The sequence below is a fragment of the Ascaphus truei genome, chromosome 15 (assembly GCF_040206685.1).
Source record: "Ascaphus truei isolate aAscTru1 chromosome 15, aAscTru1.hap1, whole genome shotgun sequence".
Taxonomy (NCBI): Eukaryota; Metazoa; Chordata; class Amphibia; order Anura; family Ascaphidae; genus Ascaphus; species Ascaphus truei.
The window spans coordinates 30,099,755-30,114,605 of NC_134497.1; the positions used below are offsets into that span (position 1 = coordinate 30,099,755).

General features: G+C 53.3%; 2 protein-coding genes across 3 annotated transcripts in view; both read left to right on the forward strand.

The window, feature by feature from the left end:
* LOC142466753 (uncharacterized) overlaps positions 1-14,851 on the forward strand; it is a 308,465-nt gene that overhangs the window by 142,232 nt on the left and 151,382 nt on the right. The gene's annotated exons all lie outside the window — the stretch shown is intronic.
* On the forward strand, positions 2,528-14,240 carry LOC142466759 (uncharacterized). Of its 2 annotated transcripts, XM_075572138.1 has the most exons (3): positions 2,528-2,598; positions 11,824-11,945; positions 12,634-14,240. In XM_075572138.1, exon 3 carries the CDS (start codon positions 12,888-12,890, stop codon positions 13,626-13,628), a length of 741 nt encoding a protein of 246 aa, XP_075428253.1. In that variant the 5' UTR covers positions 2,528-2,598; positions 11,824-11,945; positions 12,634-12,887; the 3' UTR covers positions 13,629-14,240. The 2 variants fall into 2 exon arrangements, with proteins under 2 accessions (XP_075428253.1, XP_075428252.1); XM_075572137.1 differs by lacking the exon at positions 11,824-11,945.

Genomic DNA, 14,851 nt, shown 5'->3' on the forward strand with positions numbered 1-14,851 from the left:
GAGGGGGGAGGGGAGGAGAAGGGAGGGGGGGGAGGGGAGGAGAAGGGAGGGGGGGGAGGGGAGGAGAAGGGAGGGGGAGAGAGGGAGGGGGGAAGGAGAAGGGAGGGGGAGGGGAGGAGAAGGGAGGGGGGGAGGGGAGGAGAAGGAGGGGGGGAGGGGAGGAGAAGGGAGGGGGGGAGGGGAGGAGAAGGGAGGGGGGTGGGAGGGAGGAGAAGGAGGGGGGGGGAGGGGAGGAGAAGGGAGGGAGGAGAAGGGAGGGGGGAGGGGGGGGAAGGGAGTGGGGGAGGAGAAGGGAGGGGGGAGGGGAGCAGAAGGGAGGGGGGGAGGGGAGGTGAAGGGAGGGGGGGAGGGGAGGAGAAGGGGGGGAGGGGAGGAGAAGGGAGGGGGGAGAGGGGAGGAGAAGGGGGGGAGAGGGAGGAGAGGAGGGGGGGGGAGAGGGGAGGAGAAGGGGGGGAGGGAGGAGAAGGGAGGGGGGGGAGGGGAGGAGAAGGGAGGGGGGAGGGTAGGAGAAGGGGGGAGGGGAGGAGAAGGGAGGGGAGGAGAAGGGAGGGGAGGAGAAGGGAGGGGGGAAGAAGGGAGGGGGAAGAAGGGGGAGGGGGGGGAGAAGGGAGGGGGAGAAGGGAGGGCGGGGAGAAGGGAGGGGGGGAGGGGGGAGAAGGAAGGGGGGGGAGGGGGGAGGGGGGGAGGGGAGGGAAGGAGAAGGGAGGGGGGAGAAGGGAGGGGGGAGGAGAAGGGAGGGGGGGGGAAGGGAGGTGGGGAGAAGGGAGGGGGGAGAAGGGGGTGGAGGAGAAAGGGAGGGGGGGAGAAGGGGGTGGGGAGAAGGGAGGGAGGGAGAAGGGAGAAGGGAGGGGAGAGAAGGGAGAGGGAGGGAGAAGGGAGGGGGGAGAAGGGAGGGGGGAGGGGGAGAAGGGAGTAGGGGGGAGAAGGGAGGGGAGGGGGGAGGGGAGGAGAAGGGAGGGGAGGGGGGAGGGGAGGAGAAGGGAGGGGGGGGAGAAGGGAGGGGAGGAGAAGGGGGTGGGGAGAAGGGAGGGGGAGGGTGGGAGAAGGGGGTGGGAGAAGGGAGGGGGAGGGAGGAGAAGGGGTGGGGAGAAGGGAGGGGGGAGGGGGGAGAAGGAGAGGGGAGGGGGGAGAAGGGGGTGGGAAGGGGGGAGGGGGGGAGAAGGGGGTGGGGAGAAGGGAGGGGGGAGGGGAGGAGAAGGGAGGAGGGGAGAAAGAAGGGGGGAGGGGGGAGAAGGGGGTGGGGAGAAGGGAGGGGGGAGGGGGGAGAGGGGGTGGGGAGAAGGGAGGGGGGAGGGGGGAGAAGGGGTGGGGAGGGGGGAGGGGGGTGGGGAGAGGGAGGGGGGAGAAGGGGGTGGGGAGAAGGGAGGGGGGAGGGGAGGAGAAGGGAGGGGGGGGAGAAAGAAGGGGGGAGAAGGGAGGGAAGGGGGGAGAAGGGAGGGGGGAGAAGGGAGGGGGGAGAAGGGAGGGGGGGGAGAAGGGAGGGGAGGGGGGAGAGGGGAGGGGATGAGATGATGAAGGGGAAGGGGCACAGGGTGGGGAGGAGGGAAACACTGAAGGGGGGAGGGAGGGAGAGGGGAGGGGATGAGATGATGAAGGGGGAGGGGCACGGGAAAGGGGCACAGGGTGGGGAGGAGGGAAACACTGAAGGGGGGGAGAGGCAGGAGGGGGGAGAGGCAGGAGGGGGGAGAGGGGCGCGGAGAGGGGCGCAGTGAGGGGGTATATAGACATATTTAGGGGGGAGAAGAGGGACTCTGGTGTGGGGAGAGGCGCAGGAAGGGGTGAGAAGGTGAATGTGAAGAAAACAAATGCGCTACTAAATGAAACTCAAAATTCGTAATGGGTGTAATAACTGACACTAGCTAATATCAATTGCTAGTACCCCCAAGAGATCACAGTATTGAATAAAGTGATATAAATACACCAAAAGTGAAATAACATACAAAACCGTATAGGGTCTCAGAGAATGCCTGCAGCTGTAACAAGGGGTGGATCAGCAGCCCTTACTGTCTGGAGCACACACAGCGCGACGCGTCCGTCACCAACCCCTGGCAGCCAATGGTAGTGTTCATTGTTGAAACTACCATTGGCTGCGAAGCACGGCGTCGCCGCTGTAGCTGGAGTCTTTCAAAAATGTGATTCCCGGCTGCAGCAGCGCGACGTCAGTTTCAGCAGCCAAGCAATGTCCAGACGTTTTCATTGATTGGCTGCTCAAATTGCTGAGGGGGCGGGGGGGGGGGGCATGCGACGGAGGGGACGGGATTTATTCTTTTATTTATTATTTAGTCTCATTATTACATTATTTACATTGTTACATTATTTACATTATTACATTATTTACATTATTACATTATTTACATTATTACATTATTTATTTATCCGCCGTCCGCTTACTCCCCACCTGCCCGCCCGTGGATCATTCCGTCTGCTGGGGATGTTCACACATCGGCCAGCAGACGGAGGCGCACACGTGGGGCGCGAGGACGAAATGTTCTAATATTTCAATATACTAAGATAAATCACTTAATTTTTCAGTATTCTCTTGTGTTAATGGAAGAAGGGAGCAACGTTGATTGAGAAGATCCTAGGGAGTGATTCATGGTATGTTTATCAATTTAAACTTTTACATCCTCATAACCTTTATATAACACAGAACAAATGCAAAGAAAGCTGCAAAATGGCCAGTGTGGGGATCAGACCCACGACCTTGGCATTATTATCACCACAACTGAGCTATCCAGCAAGCAATTGTATGTAGCACACGAGAGACAGTGCAGGTACTGCTGAAAAAGTATTTTACTCAGCACTTAGTGTATATTTACTGACAAAAAGGAACAGATAACGTTTCAGGGCAGCAGCCCTTTCGTCAGATCCCCCCTCAGTGTGCGCAAGCATAAGACATTTATATAACAATGACATTCGCTCTCACCCACTTAGTGCCAAAACGCCATTAAGCAGCATTCCAGGTGTGTGGAGGTCTCTAAATAGCCGGGAGGACCCTGTATGTCTGCTCGATTCCCGGTGCTTCCGGGTTGTGACATCACGTGTCGCATCATGGCAAGACCCGCCCCTCATTACGAGCGTTGTTTCCATGGGACCATGGATACGTCATGTGTTACCATAGCAACCAAGGACGCCAGCGCACATTTATATATACTATGTAACGAACATTTAAATGCACATAATGAGAAACATAAGAACTGGAACCATATTACTAGTGAAGAAGCTGGTTAAGGGAGAATAACTGAATAAACAAAGTAATCTGCACAGTGGCATGTTCACACGTGATATATATATATATATATATATACTGTATATATACACACACACTGTTCGACAAATCCGGTCGCCCGCATGCCCAAGGCGATTGGATTTGACCCCGTGGCGAGCTCCACATGGCCGCCCAAGCAATTTTCCCACTTGCGCGCTTCTACGGGCATATTTTCCTCCTCTAATTGCAATGGGCGTGCGGCGTAAGACGCTGCGTTGCCATGCCAACGTGACGCTCATGACGTCACGCAGCGTCAAGGAGCTGATTGGAGCCTGCGCCCGCCCACACCTCCCTTCACATCCTCCCGGACCTCTCTTCACATCCTCCGCACCTCCCTTCACGTCCGATCGGACTCCTGACGAAGCTGCCACGCCAGCGAAACGCGTTGAGTGAACCTTGCAGCAGTCCAGACGTGTGCCCAGCATACCCCAGAACCCGTTTATATCCATTCTGCGATCGCCGACGAAACCGGAAGTGACGCGACGGGCCGGACCGGAAGTGACGCGACGCAACTTCGGGAGTGAGGGGGATGACACACACCTATGCTGCGCATCGATTTTTATGTGTCTAAGCACAAGTTGCTCATGTAAGTGCAATAGCAATTGCCTATTTTCAATATATCAAACGTGAACATACAATGTTGCACTAGAGTCGTCTTTTTCATTATATTGAGGGTTGTCCTGCTGACATCAGGGAGTGTCCACAAGCCAGACCCCCCTGCACAGTGCTGAATCTATTCACTGCATCTATTGCTGTTTCAAATGCTGTATTACAACTGGCAGAATGTGAGTTTCCATTCATGATTCCTGTGTTGATTGCTGTACCTGTATAGACATACCACACTATATTTATTTTTCCTTTGCATATATATGGTGACACCTGCGCTCCCCACAAGCTTCTCTTCAACATTCAAGAAAGGAGAAATCTGGAACTTCTCCAAAGAGGGTTGAGCAGCGAAGTTTGCCATTATTATATTTGAGCACACTTATATATCACATATTTTTATATATTGATTTATTTATTTATTTTCACCTTCATTAGTAGCGCCTCACAATTTCTGTTTTGCACTGGGTGGGGTGACTGACTGGAGGGATGACTGACTGACTGGGAGGGGTGACTGACTGGGTGACGTGGAGGGCTGACTGGGTGGGGTGACTGACTGCCTGGGAGGGGTGACTGACTGCCTGGGTGGGGTGACTGACTGACTGGGTGGGGTGACTGGCTGATGGGGTGACTGGGTGGCTGATGGGGTGACTGGGCGGCTGATGGGGTGACTGGGCGGCTGATGGGGTGACTGGGTGGCTGATGGGGTGACTGGGTGGCTGGGTGGCTGATGAAGTGACTGGGTGGCTGACGGGGTGACTGACTGACGGGGTGATGGGGTGACTGACTGACTGGGTGGGGTGACGGATTCGGGGGTACTTCTGGTGTCCTGCACACACACTCTCTCCCATACATACACTCACACTCGCTCTCTCCCATACATACACACACTCACTCTCCCATACATACACTCACTCTCTCCCATACATACACTCACACTCATTCTCTCCCATACATACACTAACACTCACTCACACACAAGACAGGGAGGAGGGAGAGAGAAGAGAGGAAAGGCCAACGACCGAGCAAATGGCTCCCCCCCAAAAGGCGTCAGCCAGCCGCGACCCCCACTGTGCCCATCTCCGCCCCCCCACTCCTGTGCCCATCCCCCTCCCCACTCCTGGGCCCATCTCCGCCCCCCCTCCTGTGCCCATCTCCGCCCCCCCCTGTGCCCATCTCCGCCCATCTCCGCCCCCCCCGTGCCCATCTCCAGGTTCCCCCCCTGTGCCCATCTCCAGCCCTCCCCCCTGTGCCCATCTCCAGCCCCCTCCCCCCGCCCCCCCTGTGTCCATCTCCGGCCCCGCGCAAGCAACCAGGGGGGAAGGGGGGACTGGAAAGAAATTAGCTGTCTGAAGATTGGTTTTGTGTTCCCCTGTCTGCTCTTTAAGGGAGTGTTTTGTTTTCCTAACAGCACAAGCACAGGGACATTAAGCATATGTATAATATAGTTATGCTTAAAACATGTGAAGATCTTATACTGTTTTCCTGTATGTGGTTGGAAGAAGGGATCACCCTATATAATTCCACTGCAATGTGTGCAGTTATAACAGGGGAATGTTCCATAGGTGATAGTCGATCAAAAACACCATCTCTCTTTCTATCTTGTTTCTGCTCTCACACGTATGTACCTCATTTTTTGTAATGTTTTGTGGGCAAAGAGCAGTTTGTCCTTGAAGAGGCAACCTAACGCTGGATCTTCTTGTAAGATTTTCCAATGCCTGAGGACAATATTCTTCACCTCACCAGAAAGTGCATTAAGGCTGTCACCATTTGTAGTCTCTTGGCAGGGCCTGTTCTTACCGACTTTGATGAGTGCCTCCCTTGTTTGCTGTTGTATCCTGCTTTTAGCTCCATCTAGTTCTCTATTGGTATATCCCTTAGATTTGAATTGAGAAAGAACCTCCTTTTCTCTAGTTTGGTATTGCGATTGATCACTGATGATTCTTTTGCCAATTGACTAAAGAATAAGCCCTCTTTCAAGTGTTGGGGGTGAAAGCTATTAGCTAGCAACAGACTATTGCAATCTGTGGGTTACTTAATCTGTAACGAGATTATTGCCCTCCATAGTTACTCTCACATCCAAGTGTAGCCCCGAGGTAAATTTGAACTTTCTGGCCCCCCTCCGCGAGTGCCGTGCGGTAGCGGGTGCCGCCGGAGGCTTTGACGGACCCGCCGGCACTTCGCGAGGGTGGGGGCCAGTGCAGGGAGCGGTGCAGGCTGGTTGCCGGGGATGCGATCGGGCCGTCGCTAGGGCCGCGATCGCGTTGCCACCGGCTGGGCGGCTTGCAGAGAGTGTGCCGCCATTGCGCGTTAGTTCGCGCATGCGCAGTAGGGCGGAAGCGCGCGATGGGACTCCAGAGATAGGGAGAGGTCGCGCGAGAGTAGGGAAGAGGATAGGAAGGTTGAGGCGGCCATTAGGGGTTCGCGCATGCGCAAGGGAAGCGCGCACGCGGCCCCAATGCATTAGGCAGCCCCTGGGAACTACAACTCCCAGGAGGCTTAGAGAGACAGAGGTCAGGTGCCCCAGAGGAGCCAATAGGGCTGGAGGAAGCTCAGCCCGGGAAAAGAGATACATTTCCCGGGCTTTGCAACAGTCAGTCAGGCAGAGGAGAAGGAAGTTGTAGGAAGGGTGCAGGGAGCGCGTGGCTCCTGCATCAGGTAAGGGTTCTCCCTAGATCCCCAGGCAGGCCCCAATTCCCGGGTAAGGGTAGGGGGTAACTGAAGAGGGACGCCTTAGACTGAGGAGGGACGCCTTAGCTAGGGAGGTGACCCTTGAGTGTGGGAAGTGCTGGTTTGGTAGTGCCACAGCGGAGAGTGCTGTGGGCACTGTCAAAGAGGCACGGTGTGCTAGCAGTGGGATTGCTGCGGGATCCGGGTGGCTGTGTGTGATTGCAGCTGTCTGGGTGTGTGTCGCTGCATGTGCTGTGCGCAGTGCGTGCAGTGTGTGTGCACGGTGTGAATCCCTGCAGGCTGACCGTGTAAGCTGAATGTTGGCTGCAGGTGTGTTAGGCTGCTAGGATTAGCAGATACAGTTGAGACTGGGTAGCTAGGGGAAGGGGGGCGGTTATTGTCCACAGGCCCTAGGAGTTTTCCCCAAGCCATCCCAGGTTGCGGTTCCTCAGGGACAGGCCCTAGGTTAGGGTTGCTGTCGCTCTAGCAGTGGTTAGTGATAGGGATAGCGGCGGTTGCTGTTCCCACGCGGTTGGTGTTGCCGTGGTCCGGTTGCAGTTCCCGTTGAGCGGTGGGACCCTCGTTGGGGTCCACCGGCAGAGTACCTGGAATAGGATCAGACGGACGTCTGACCCTTTTAGAAGAAAGTGTGTTGCGGTCCCGAGCATCGGAGTGCTCGGAAGGTATCTTCCATATTCTAAGTGCACCAACTGGGCCCTAGCTTAAATAGTGACTGCGCAGTCACCCACGACCTCCGTAGGAGTTACGAGACATTGGGTGTGGGGTGATCACAGGACACTTGGTTGGGGAATACCAGACATTGGGTTGAGGTGATGCGGGTAGAGCATCAGGTTATGTTATGTGATGTTATGTAATGAGTTATATGTGTGTGTTAAGTAAAGTGTTAGTTATTGTTTTATCGTATACGAGTGTCATTGTATTTCTTACTCAGGGCTATCTTTCCTAACGGGGGATCCTGGGTAAGTGGAGGCGCTGCACCAAGTAAGGGTAAGGGTTTCCCCAGGCTCCCAGCTAGCGGAGGCTCAGATCTCCTGGAGCCACACAGGTTATGCAGTACCAGTAGTCCCTTAGAGCAGGTGTGTTGCAGGGAAAGGGACCGGTTAGACCACGAGGGGCCAATGTGATATTGGGTGGGTCGGCCGGTTCACAAAAAGGGCTACATTTGGAGGCGCTGCTGAGATATCAGACCTGGGGTGCCCTGTACATGTTTTTCTAAATTTGTGTCCTATTTTTGTTCCGCCATGGGGAAGCCCTCAAGGCGGAGGAAGCCACGTGCTAAGTTCCCGGCCGCGCGGGAAAATGTTGCCAACAGTTATCCAGGACTGGCGGGAAAACCCGAGCCCCGCCCCACACTGTGAGTGACTCAGAACAGAGTTTGCAACATTCCCCAAAAGACTGTGCTGCCCCTCCTCTAGAGTCCACCAGGGGGGGGGGGGTGTCGTGAGCAGAAATCAGCCAATTCTATTCCCCCTAAGGAAAGCAAGGGATGCCGAGAAAAGCACCCTTGGCTGTATAGAGTCGTACGGGCCCCCCATTTAGACTTGTCAATGGTGGTGTGCCCGTGTGCATTAAGAGACTGGAAAGCGACTGGTGGCTGGGCGGACGGGTCCCCTGAGTTAGCCGTCGCCCTCACGATGACCGTGGTAGACGGGGAAGAATGCCTGCACGGCCGTCTGCATGAATGTGAGTGTCCTGTGGGTGAACTGACCCGAGGGTTCGAGTGCCCTGACTGTGCGGCGCAGTTCCTGCAACCCAAACCGCCAGTGGCAGAGGACTCTGTTGCAGAAATGGAGTGTTCCATCCCCGAGGATGAGAGAGACTGCCAGGGGTTACACCCGGATGTGTATGAGCCCTGGAATTTGCCAGGAATGGAGGTCACAATGCTAATGTGCCCCTGCCTGAGTGGAGCCCTTAAAGATGGAGTCGAACCATCTCAGTTACAGTTAGGTTTCAGGTCAACTGAGGTGGATGGAGAAACATTTACCCAGTGTTGGAGCCTCAAATGTGGCTGTAATCGGAGGGAGGCACTGGCATGGGAGCCCCAATGTGAGTGTTGCGGGGCCTGGTTCCTAAAGCCTGTCCTGCCCCAGATGGCGGAACCAGCCGATGAAGAAGAGGAGGAGCCGGACCTCTCTCCTGAAGTAAGTGATGCGTGTCCCCAGTTTGTTCTACTTCCAGAGGCTGCCGAGGACCCGTGTGTCCAGACCACTGTTGCAGACCCTCTCAAAGAGGACGTGCCAATGGAAGAGCCAGAACCTCTGATGGCGGAACCTGCGGAGAAAGCGGCGCCTGATGGTGCTACTGAGGTGGGTGAAGCCGCTACTGATTTGTCCACTTCAGCGATGGAGGTGGTGGAGGGGCCGTGTGCCCCAATGGACTTTCTAGATGCTGAGCCGGAGCCGCTGAAGGCGGAGCTCCAGATGTCGGAACCCCTGATGTCGGTTCCAGACCCGATTCCCGAGCAGGAACCACCGAGACCTGAACCACAGATTCCGGAAGGCCAGGGTAAGGTGTTTGTACCCCCGCCCATGTGTGGTGATTCTAGCGACCAACCGAGCGTGGTGATGCGCCTGCCGGCGGACCACTCCAGTGAGGTCACTGAAGCAACCGTCTCAACTGATCCAGACCATGATGTGGGCCCGTGCGCCCTGCAATGGCCAGTCCGGCCTACCACCGAGGTACCAGCGGTCCCAGGCGTGGGATCAGTACCTGCCAATACCGACCGGGGTAAGTTGACTGCCCCAGGGGTGTCGGGTGTGAGCTCCCCGGTGATCGTGGAGCCTGGTGACTCCAAAGGTAGGGTCACCCGGGCGATGGGCTCACCCCGTCATCGCGTCCTGGTGGAGGTGTCTCCCCCAGAAGATCTCTGCAGATCGTGGAATGAACTCGACCTTATCCAGGTATCCGGTGTAGCGGACCGGAGCGACACATACTCCTGTGGGAGGAGTCTCCAAACGGGCCTACCTGAAGAAGTGGTGCCGTCTGTGGAAGAAGTCACCGTTAAAGGGATGGCTGGAGCGGACAAAGACTCTGTTGAGACCGCTCTGGTAGTTGTAGCCGCTCCCAGGTGCGCGATGGAGCGCTACGTTCGCCATGTGGTGGATCGGGGAAAGAGACTGAGCCTCCCTGTCTCCCGTGAGACGAGACCGGAGGAACCAGAAAGGGTCAATACCCAGGACCCCGTACTATTTTTTTCGCGAGGGGGAGGCGGTGTTTTGACAGAAGGGACAGGTCTTGAGCTCCAAAAGACTCACAGGAGTCAAGGTGGGATACCCTCACCCAGTCTGTTAGGGGCACTCCAATCTGAAACTCAGCTGGCCTCGGGTATCCATGCGGGAATGATGTTGGGTACAAATGGGAAATTGCTTGTGTATAATGTACTGTTTACAATGCATTTTCCATTATATAACAACATGTATGGCTGCTACCCAAGCGAGGGCGTTGGGATTCTGCGAGGGGGAGAATGTAGCCCCGAGGTAAATTTGAACTTTCTGGCCCCCCTCCGCGAGTGCCGTGCGGTAGCGGGTGCCGCCGGAGGCTTTGACGGACCCGCCGGCACTTCGCGATGTGGGGGCCAGTGCAGGGAGCGGTGCAGGCTGGTTGCCGGGGACGCGATCGGGCCGTCGCTAGGGCCGCAATCGCGTTGCCACCGGCTGGGCGGCTTGCAGAGAGTGTGCCGCCATTGCGCGTTAGTTCGCGCATGCGCAGTAGGGCGGAAGCGCGCGATGGGACTCCAGAGATAGGGAGAGGTCGCGCGAGAGTAGGGAAGAGGATAGGAAGGTTGAGGCGGCCATTAGGGGTTCGCGCATGCGCAAGGGAAGCGCGCACGCGGCCCCAATGCATTAGGCAGCCCCTGGGAACTACAACTCCCAGGAGGCTTAGAGAGACAGAGGTCAGGTGCCCCAGAGGAGCCAATAGGGCTGGAGGAAGCTCAGCCCGGGAAAAGAGATACATTTCCCGGGCTTTGCAACAGTCAGTCAGGCAGAGGAGAAGGAAGGTGTAGGAAGGGTGCAGGGAGCGCGTGGCTCCTGCATCAGGTAAGGGTTCTCCCTAGATCCCCAGGCAGGCCCCAATTCCCGGGTAAGGGTAGGGGGTAACTGAAGAGGGACGCCTTAGACTGAGGAGGGACGCCTTAGCTAGGGAGGTGACCCTTGAGTGTGGGAAGTGCTGATTTGGTAGTGCCACAGCGGAGAGTGCTGTGGGCACTGTCAAAGAGGCACGGTGTGCTAGCAGTGGGATTGCTGCGGGATCCGGGTGGCTGTGTGTGATTGCAGCTGTCTGGGTGTGTGTCGCTGCATGTGCTGTGCGCAGTGCGTGCAGTGTGTGTGCACGGTGTGAATCCCTGCAGGCTGACCGTGTAAGGTGAATGTTGGCTGCAGGTGTGTTAGGCTGCTAGGATTAGCAGATACAGTTGAGACTGGGTAGCTAGGGGAAGGGGGGCGGTTATTGTCCACAGGCCCTAGGAGTTTTCCCCAAGCCATCCCAGGTTGCGGTTCCTCAGGGACAGGCCCTAGGTTAGGGTTGCTGTCGCTCTAGCAGTGGTTAGTGATAGGGATAGCGGCGGTTGCTGTTCCCACGCGGTTGGTGTTGCCGTGGTCCGGTTGCAGTTCCCGTTGAGCGGTGGGACCCTCGTTGGGGTCCACCGGCAGAGTACCTGGAATAGGATCAGATGGACGTCTGACCCTTTTAGAAGAAAGTGTGTTGCGGTCCCGAGCATCGGAGTGCTCGGAAGGTATCTTCCATATTCTAAGTGCACCAACTGGGCCCTAGCTTAAATAGTGACTGCGCAGTCACCCACGACCTCCGTAGGAGTTACGAGACATTGGGTGTGGGGTGATCACAGGACACTTGGTTGGGGAATACCAGACATTGGGTTGAGGTGATGCGGGTAGAGCATCAGGTTATGTTATGTGATGTTATGTAATGAGTTATATGTGTGTGTTAAGTAAAGTGTTAGTTATTGTTTTATCGTATACGAGTGTCATTGTATTTCTTACTCAGGGCTATCTTTCCTAACGGGGGATCCTGGGTAAGTGGAGGCGCTGCACCAAGTAAGGGTAAGGGTTTCCCCAGGCTCCCAGCTAGCGGAGGCTCAGATCTCCTGGAGCCACACAGGTTATGCAGTACCAGTAGTCCCTTAGAGCAGGTGTGTTGCAGGGAAAGGGACCGGTTAGACCACGAGGGGCCAATGTGATATTGGGTGGGTCGGCCGGTGCACAAAAAGGGCTACACAAGTAATCTATTAATCTTTCACTACTAAGCATTGTGGATTTGATGGTGGTGTGTACTGAATTTAAATGTGCAACAAATGCTGAGAGAGTCTCTATATCGCCAGTCCACACAATGCAGACATCATTTATGTATCGATGCCATTGCATAATCTGTGAGTGAAAGGGATTAATTTATGTATGTATGTCTTTATTCTTGGCAAATGAACAAAGATGTGGGACCACAGAGGTAACCACTAGTCACAGCAAGCAAAGGTTTTAATTGCAGTATAGCACAAATGAGGGGAAATTGTGACATTACGGCAGGAACGTCCGTTTCTATTTTAATCAGCCTAGTTAGTCTAGTACTGTATATTACTAGTGTAAACTGTATATTTACCCATTTGTAAACGTTAGTGGTCAGATAGTCATGGGATGCCAATGGCTAGCTGACCCCTTGAGCCACTAAAGGGTTAATATATCACAAAGTACAACAAAACTTATTTGATAGGAACTTTTTCTCATCTATGTGCTCACTTTGTAATAAGTCATACCTACAGAACAGAACAATATATGAAGAACATTGATACAGGGAGAAATGGGATTTCCATTACAGGAGTGAGAGGGACATATTTATTTCCACTTATGAGACATAATTGTAAAAGGATTCATTGGGGTGTATCTTTGCCTTCCTGTTTGATGAATGTAAATATAACTAATATAACAATATAACTTTAATTATATGATACGGTATCTTGCAGAAGTAGAATTTAATAAAGGTTGAACTCAATGAACATATGCCTTTCTCATTCAAATATTCTTTCTTGCATTGCAATGTTACATTAATATATTTTCTCGCCATAGATGTATCTTCAGCACATGACTGATCTGTGAACAAGAAGCAATGTAAGAAATGTCCCAAATATCATAAACTACAGAGGTGTTAATGGAAATATTTTTAAGGACTTCAATATTGCAAAAGTCTGTATGAGAATTGGAACAAGATTACAAGAAACGCGGCAGAGCATTCCTTTACATCCTTTACATCAACAGCATTTTACTAAACTTACAGACAACACAATACCAAACAAGAGAAAGAGGGTTTAAAGAGCAGAGACATGAAAACCTACAGTGAGAAATGCAGTTATGTTATACAGCAAATAATCCATACAGGGAAGAAATCCTATAACTGCTCTGAATGTGGGAGAAGCTTCACTCGAAAAGCAAGTTTTGTTATACACCAAAGAATCCACACAGGGGTGAAGCCTTATACCTGCTCTGAATGTGGGGAATACTTCATTAAGAAATCACATCTTGTTACACACCTTATAATCCACACAGGGGTGACTCCCTATAACTGCTCTGAATGTGGGGAAAAATTCAGTCATAAAGCAAATCTGGTAACACACCAAACAATCCACACCGGGGTGAAGCCCTATAACTGCTCTGAATGTGGGAAAAACTTCAGTCATAAATCAAATCTGGTTACACACCAAAGAAGCCACACAGGGGTGAAGCCCTATAACTGCTCTGAATGTGAGAAAAGCTACAGCCGGGAATCGGATCTTATTACACACCAAAGAGTCCATACAGGGGTGAAGCCTTATAATTGCTCTGAATGTGGGAAAAGCTACCGTCGGAAATCGGATCTTGTTTCACACCAAAAAGTCCACACAGGTGTGAAGCCCTATAACTGCTCTGAATGTGGGAAAAGCTACAGTCGGAACTCATATCTTGTTACACATCAAATTATTCACATAGAGGTGACACCCTATAACTGCTCTGAATGTGACAAAAGCTTCAGTAAGAAATCACATCTTGTTACACACCAAAGAATCCACACGGGTGAGACCCTGTAACTGCTCTCAATATGAGAAAAACTTTAGTCAAAATCAAACCTTTTCAAACACAAGATCCATTTGAAGTCTCCCTGTAACTATTAAATATACAAAATACCATTAAAAAACACAATAAATAGACAAAAAAATGTTTTAGGAAAATGACAATTGCCAAAGCTCTCCCTGATATGTAGTTTTTTTGGTTTGTTTCTTTGCTATGATTGCATAGTTTGCAATATAATGTGGTATACTTAGGCATGCGTTGTACTTTAATGGGGTTATTTCCTGTGAGAGCCAATCAAGAGAACTAGGGACAGATATATACACACTTGTAAGACATGCAAATGAGCACTCAGTCATATTTCCATTTGCTATATGCTTTACTGTGGAGGGTTTTTATCACCTTTTTTTTTTACCCACCATAACGTAACTAAGTGTGGTGAAATCTATCCCAAGCTTCATTTTGCAAAGTCAGTATAACCAACCTCACACTGAGACCCATTAAGGTTGAAACAGCTGTCTGTGGGTGGGTTTACTGGCTATGCATCTTAACCCAGGCTGTGCTCAAAAGCTGTGAAATGCAGCAAGCATAAGCTTTACAGGACCATGTTATATGGTTTTGAAGCAAAAGGTGACACGTGTGCTCATTTGCATGTCATTTGCTAGAATCCCTATCTGCAGTGGAAGCACTGTATGCTGGGGATAACGGTGAAAAGCAGGGTTGCAGACCTGCCTAAGGCCTTGCCCCCGCTGCATGCTGCAGCGTCCGCTGTGGCGGACGCTGCGCTCACCAGAGCCCTCCCCGCAATGGCGCCGGGCCCGCTGCAACGGGGGGCCGCAGCGCTCGCGCGAGAGCTACTCCTGCTCTCAATAGAATTGAGAGCAGGGACTCGCGTCGAGCGGCTAGGCACGCCCCCCGGCGGTTCAGCCAATGAGGGCGAACCTGCCGGGTGACGTCATGGCCGCGCCCCCGTCACTCCTCCGGCACGCCCCCCCCCGTCTCTGCTCCTACAGTGAGCTGCAGACCGGGGAATCGCCGGAACGCGCAGCCGAAAGCGCGGGCGCGCATTAGAGCGCCGTGACCGGGGCCTTAGCCTAAGACATGTGAATGTGCTCACAAGTGATCTTTTTATTTGATATATAGATGTAGAGGTATCTGTACCGTGTTAGCTGAGCTTTAATAATCAAAAATGAATAGACGATACAGTTCTGTGACTAACGAAATGCTTTTATTTGTGCGAGCT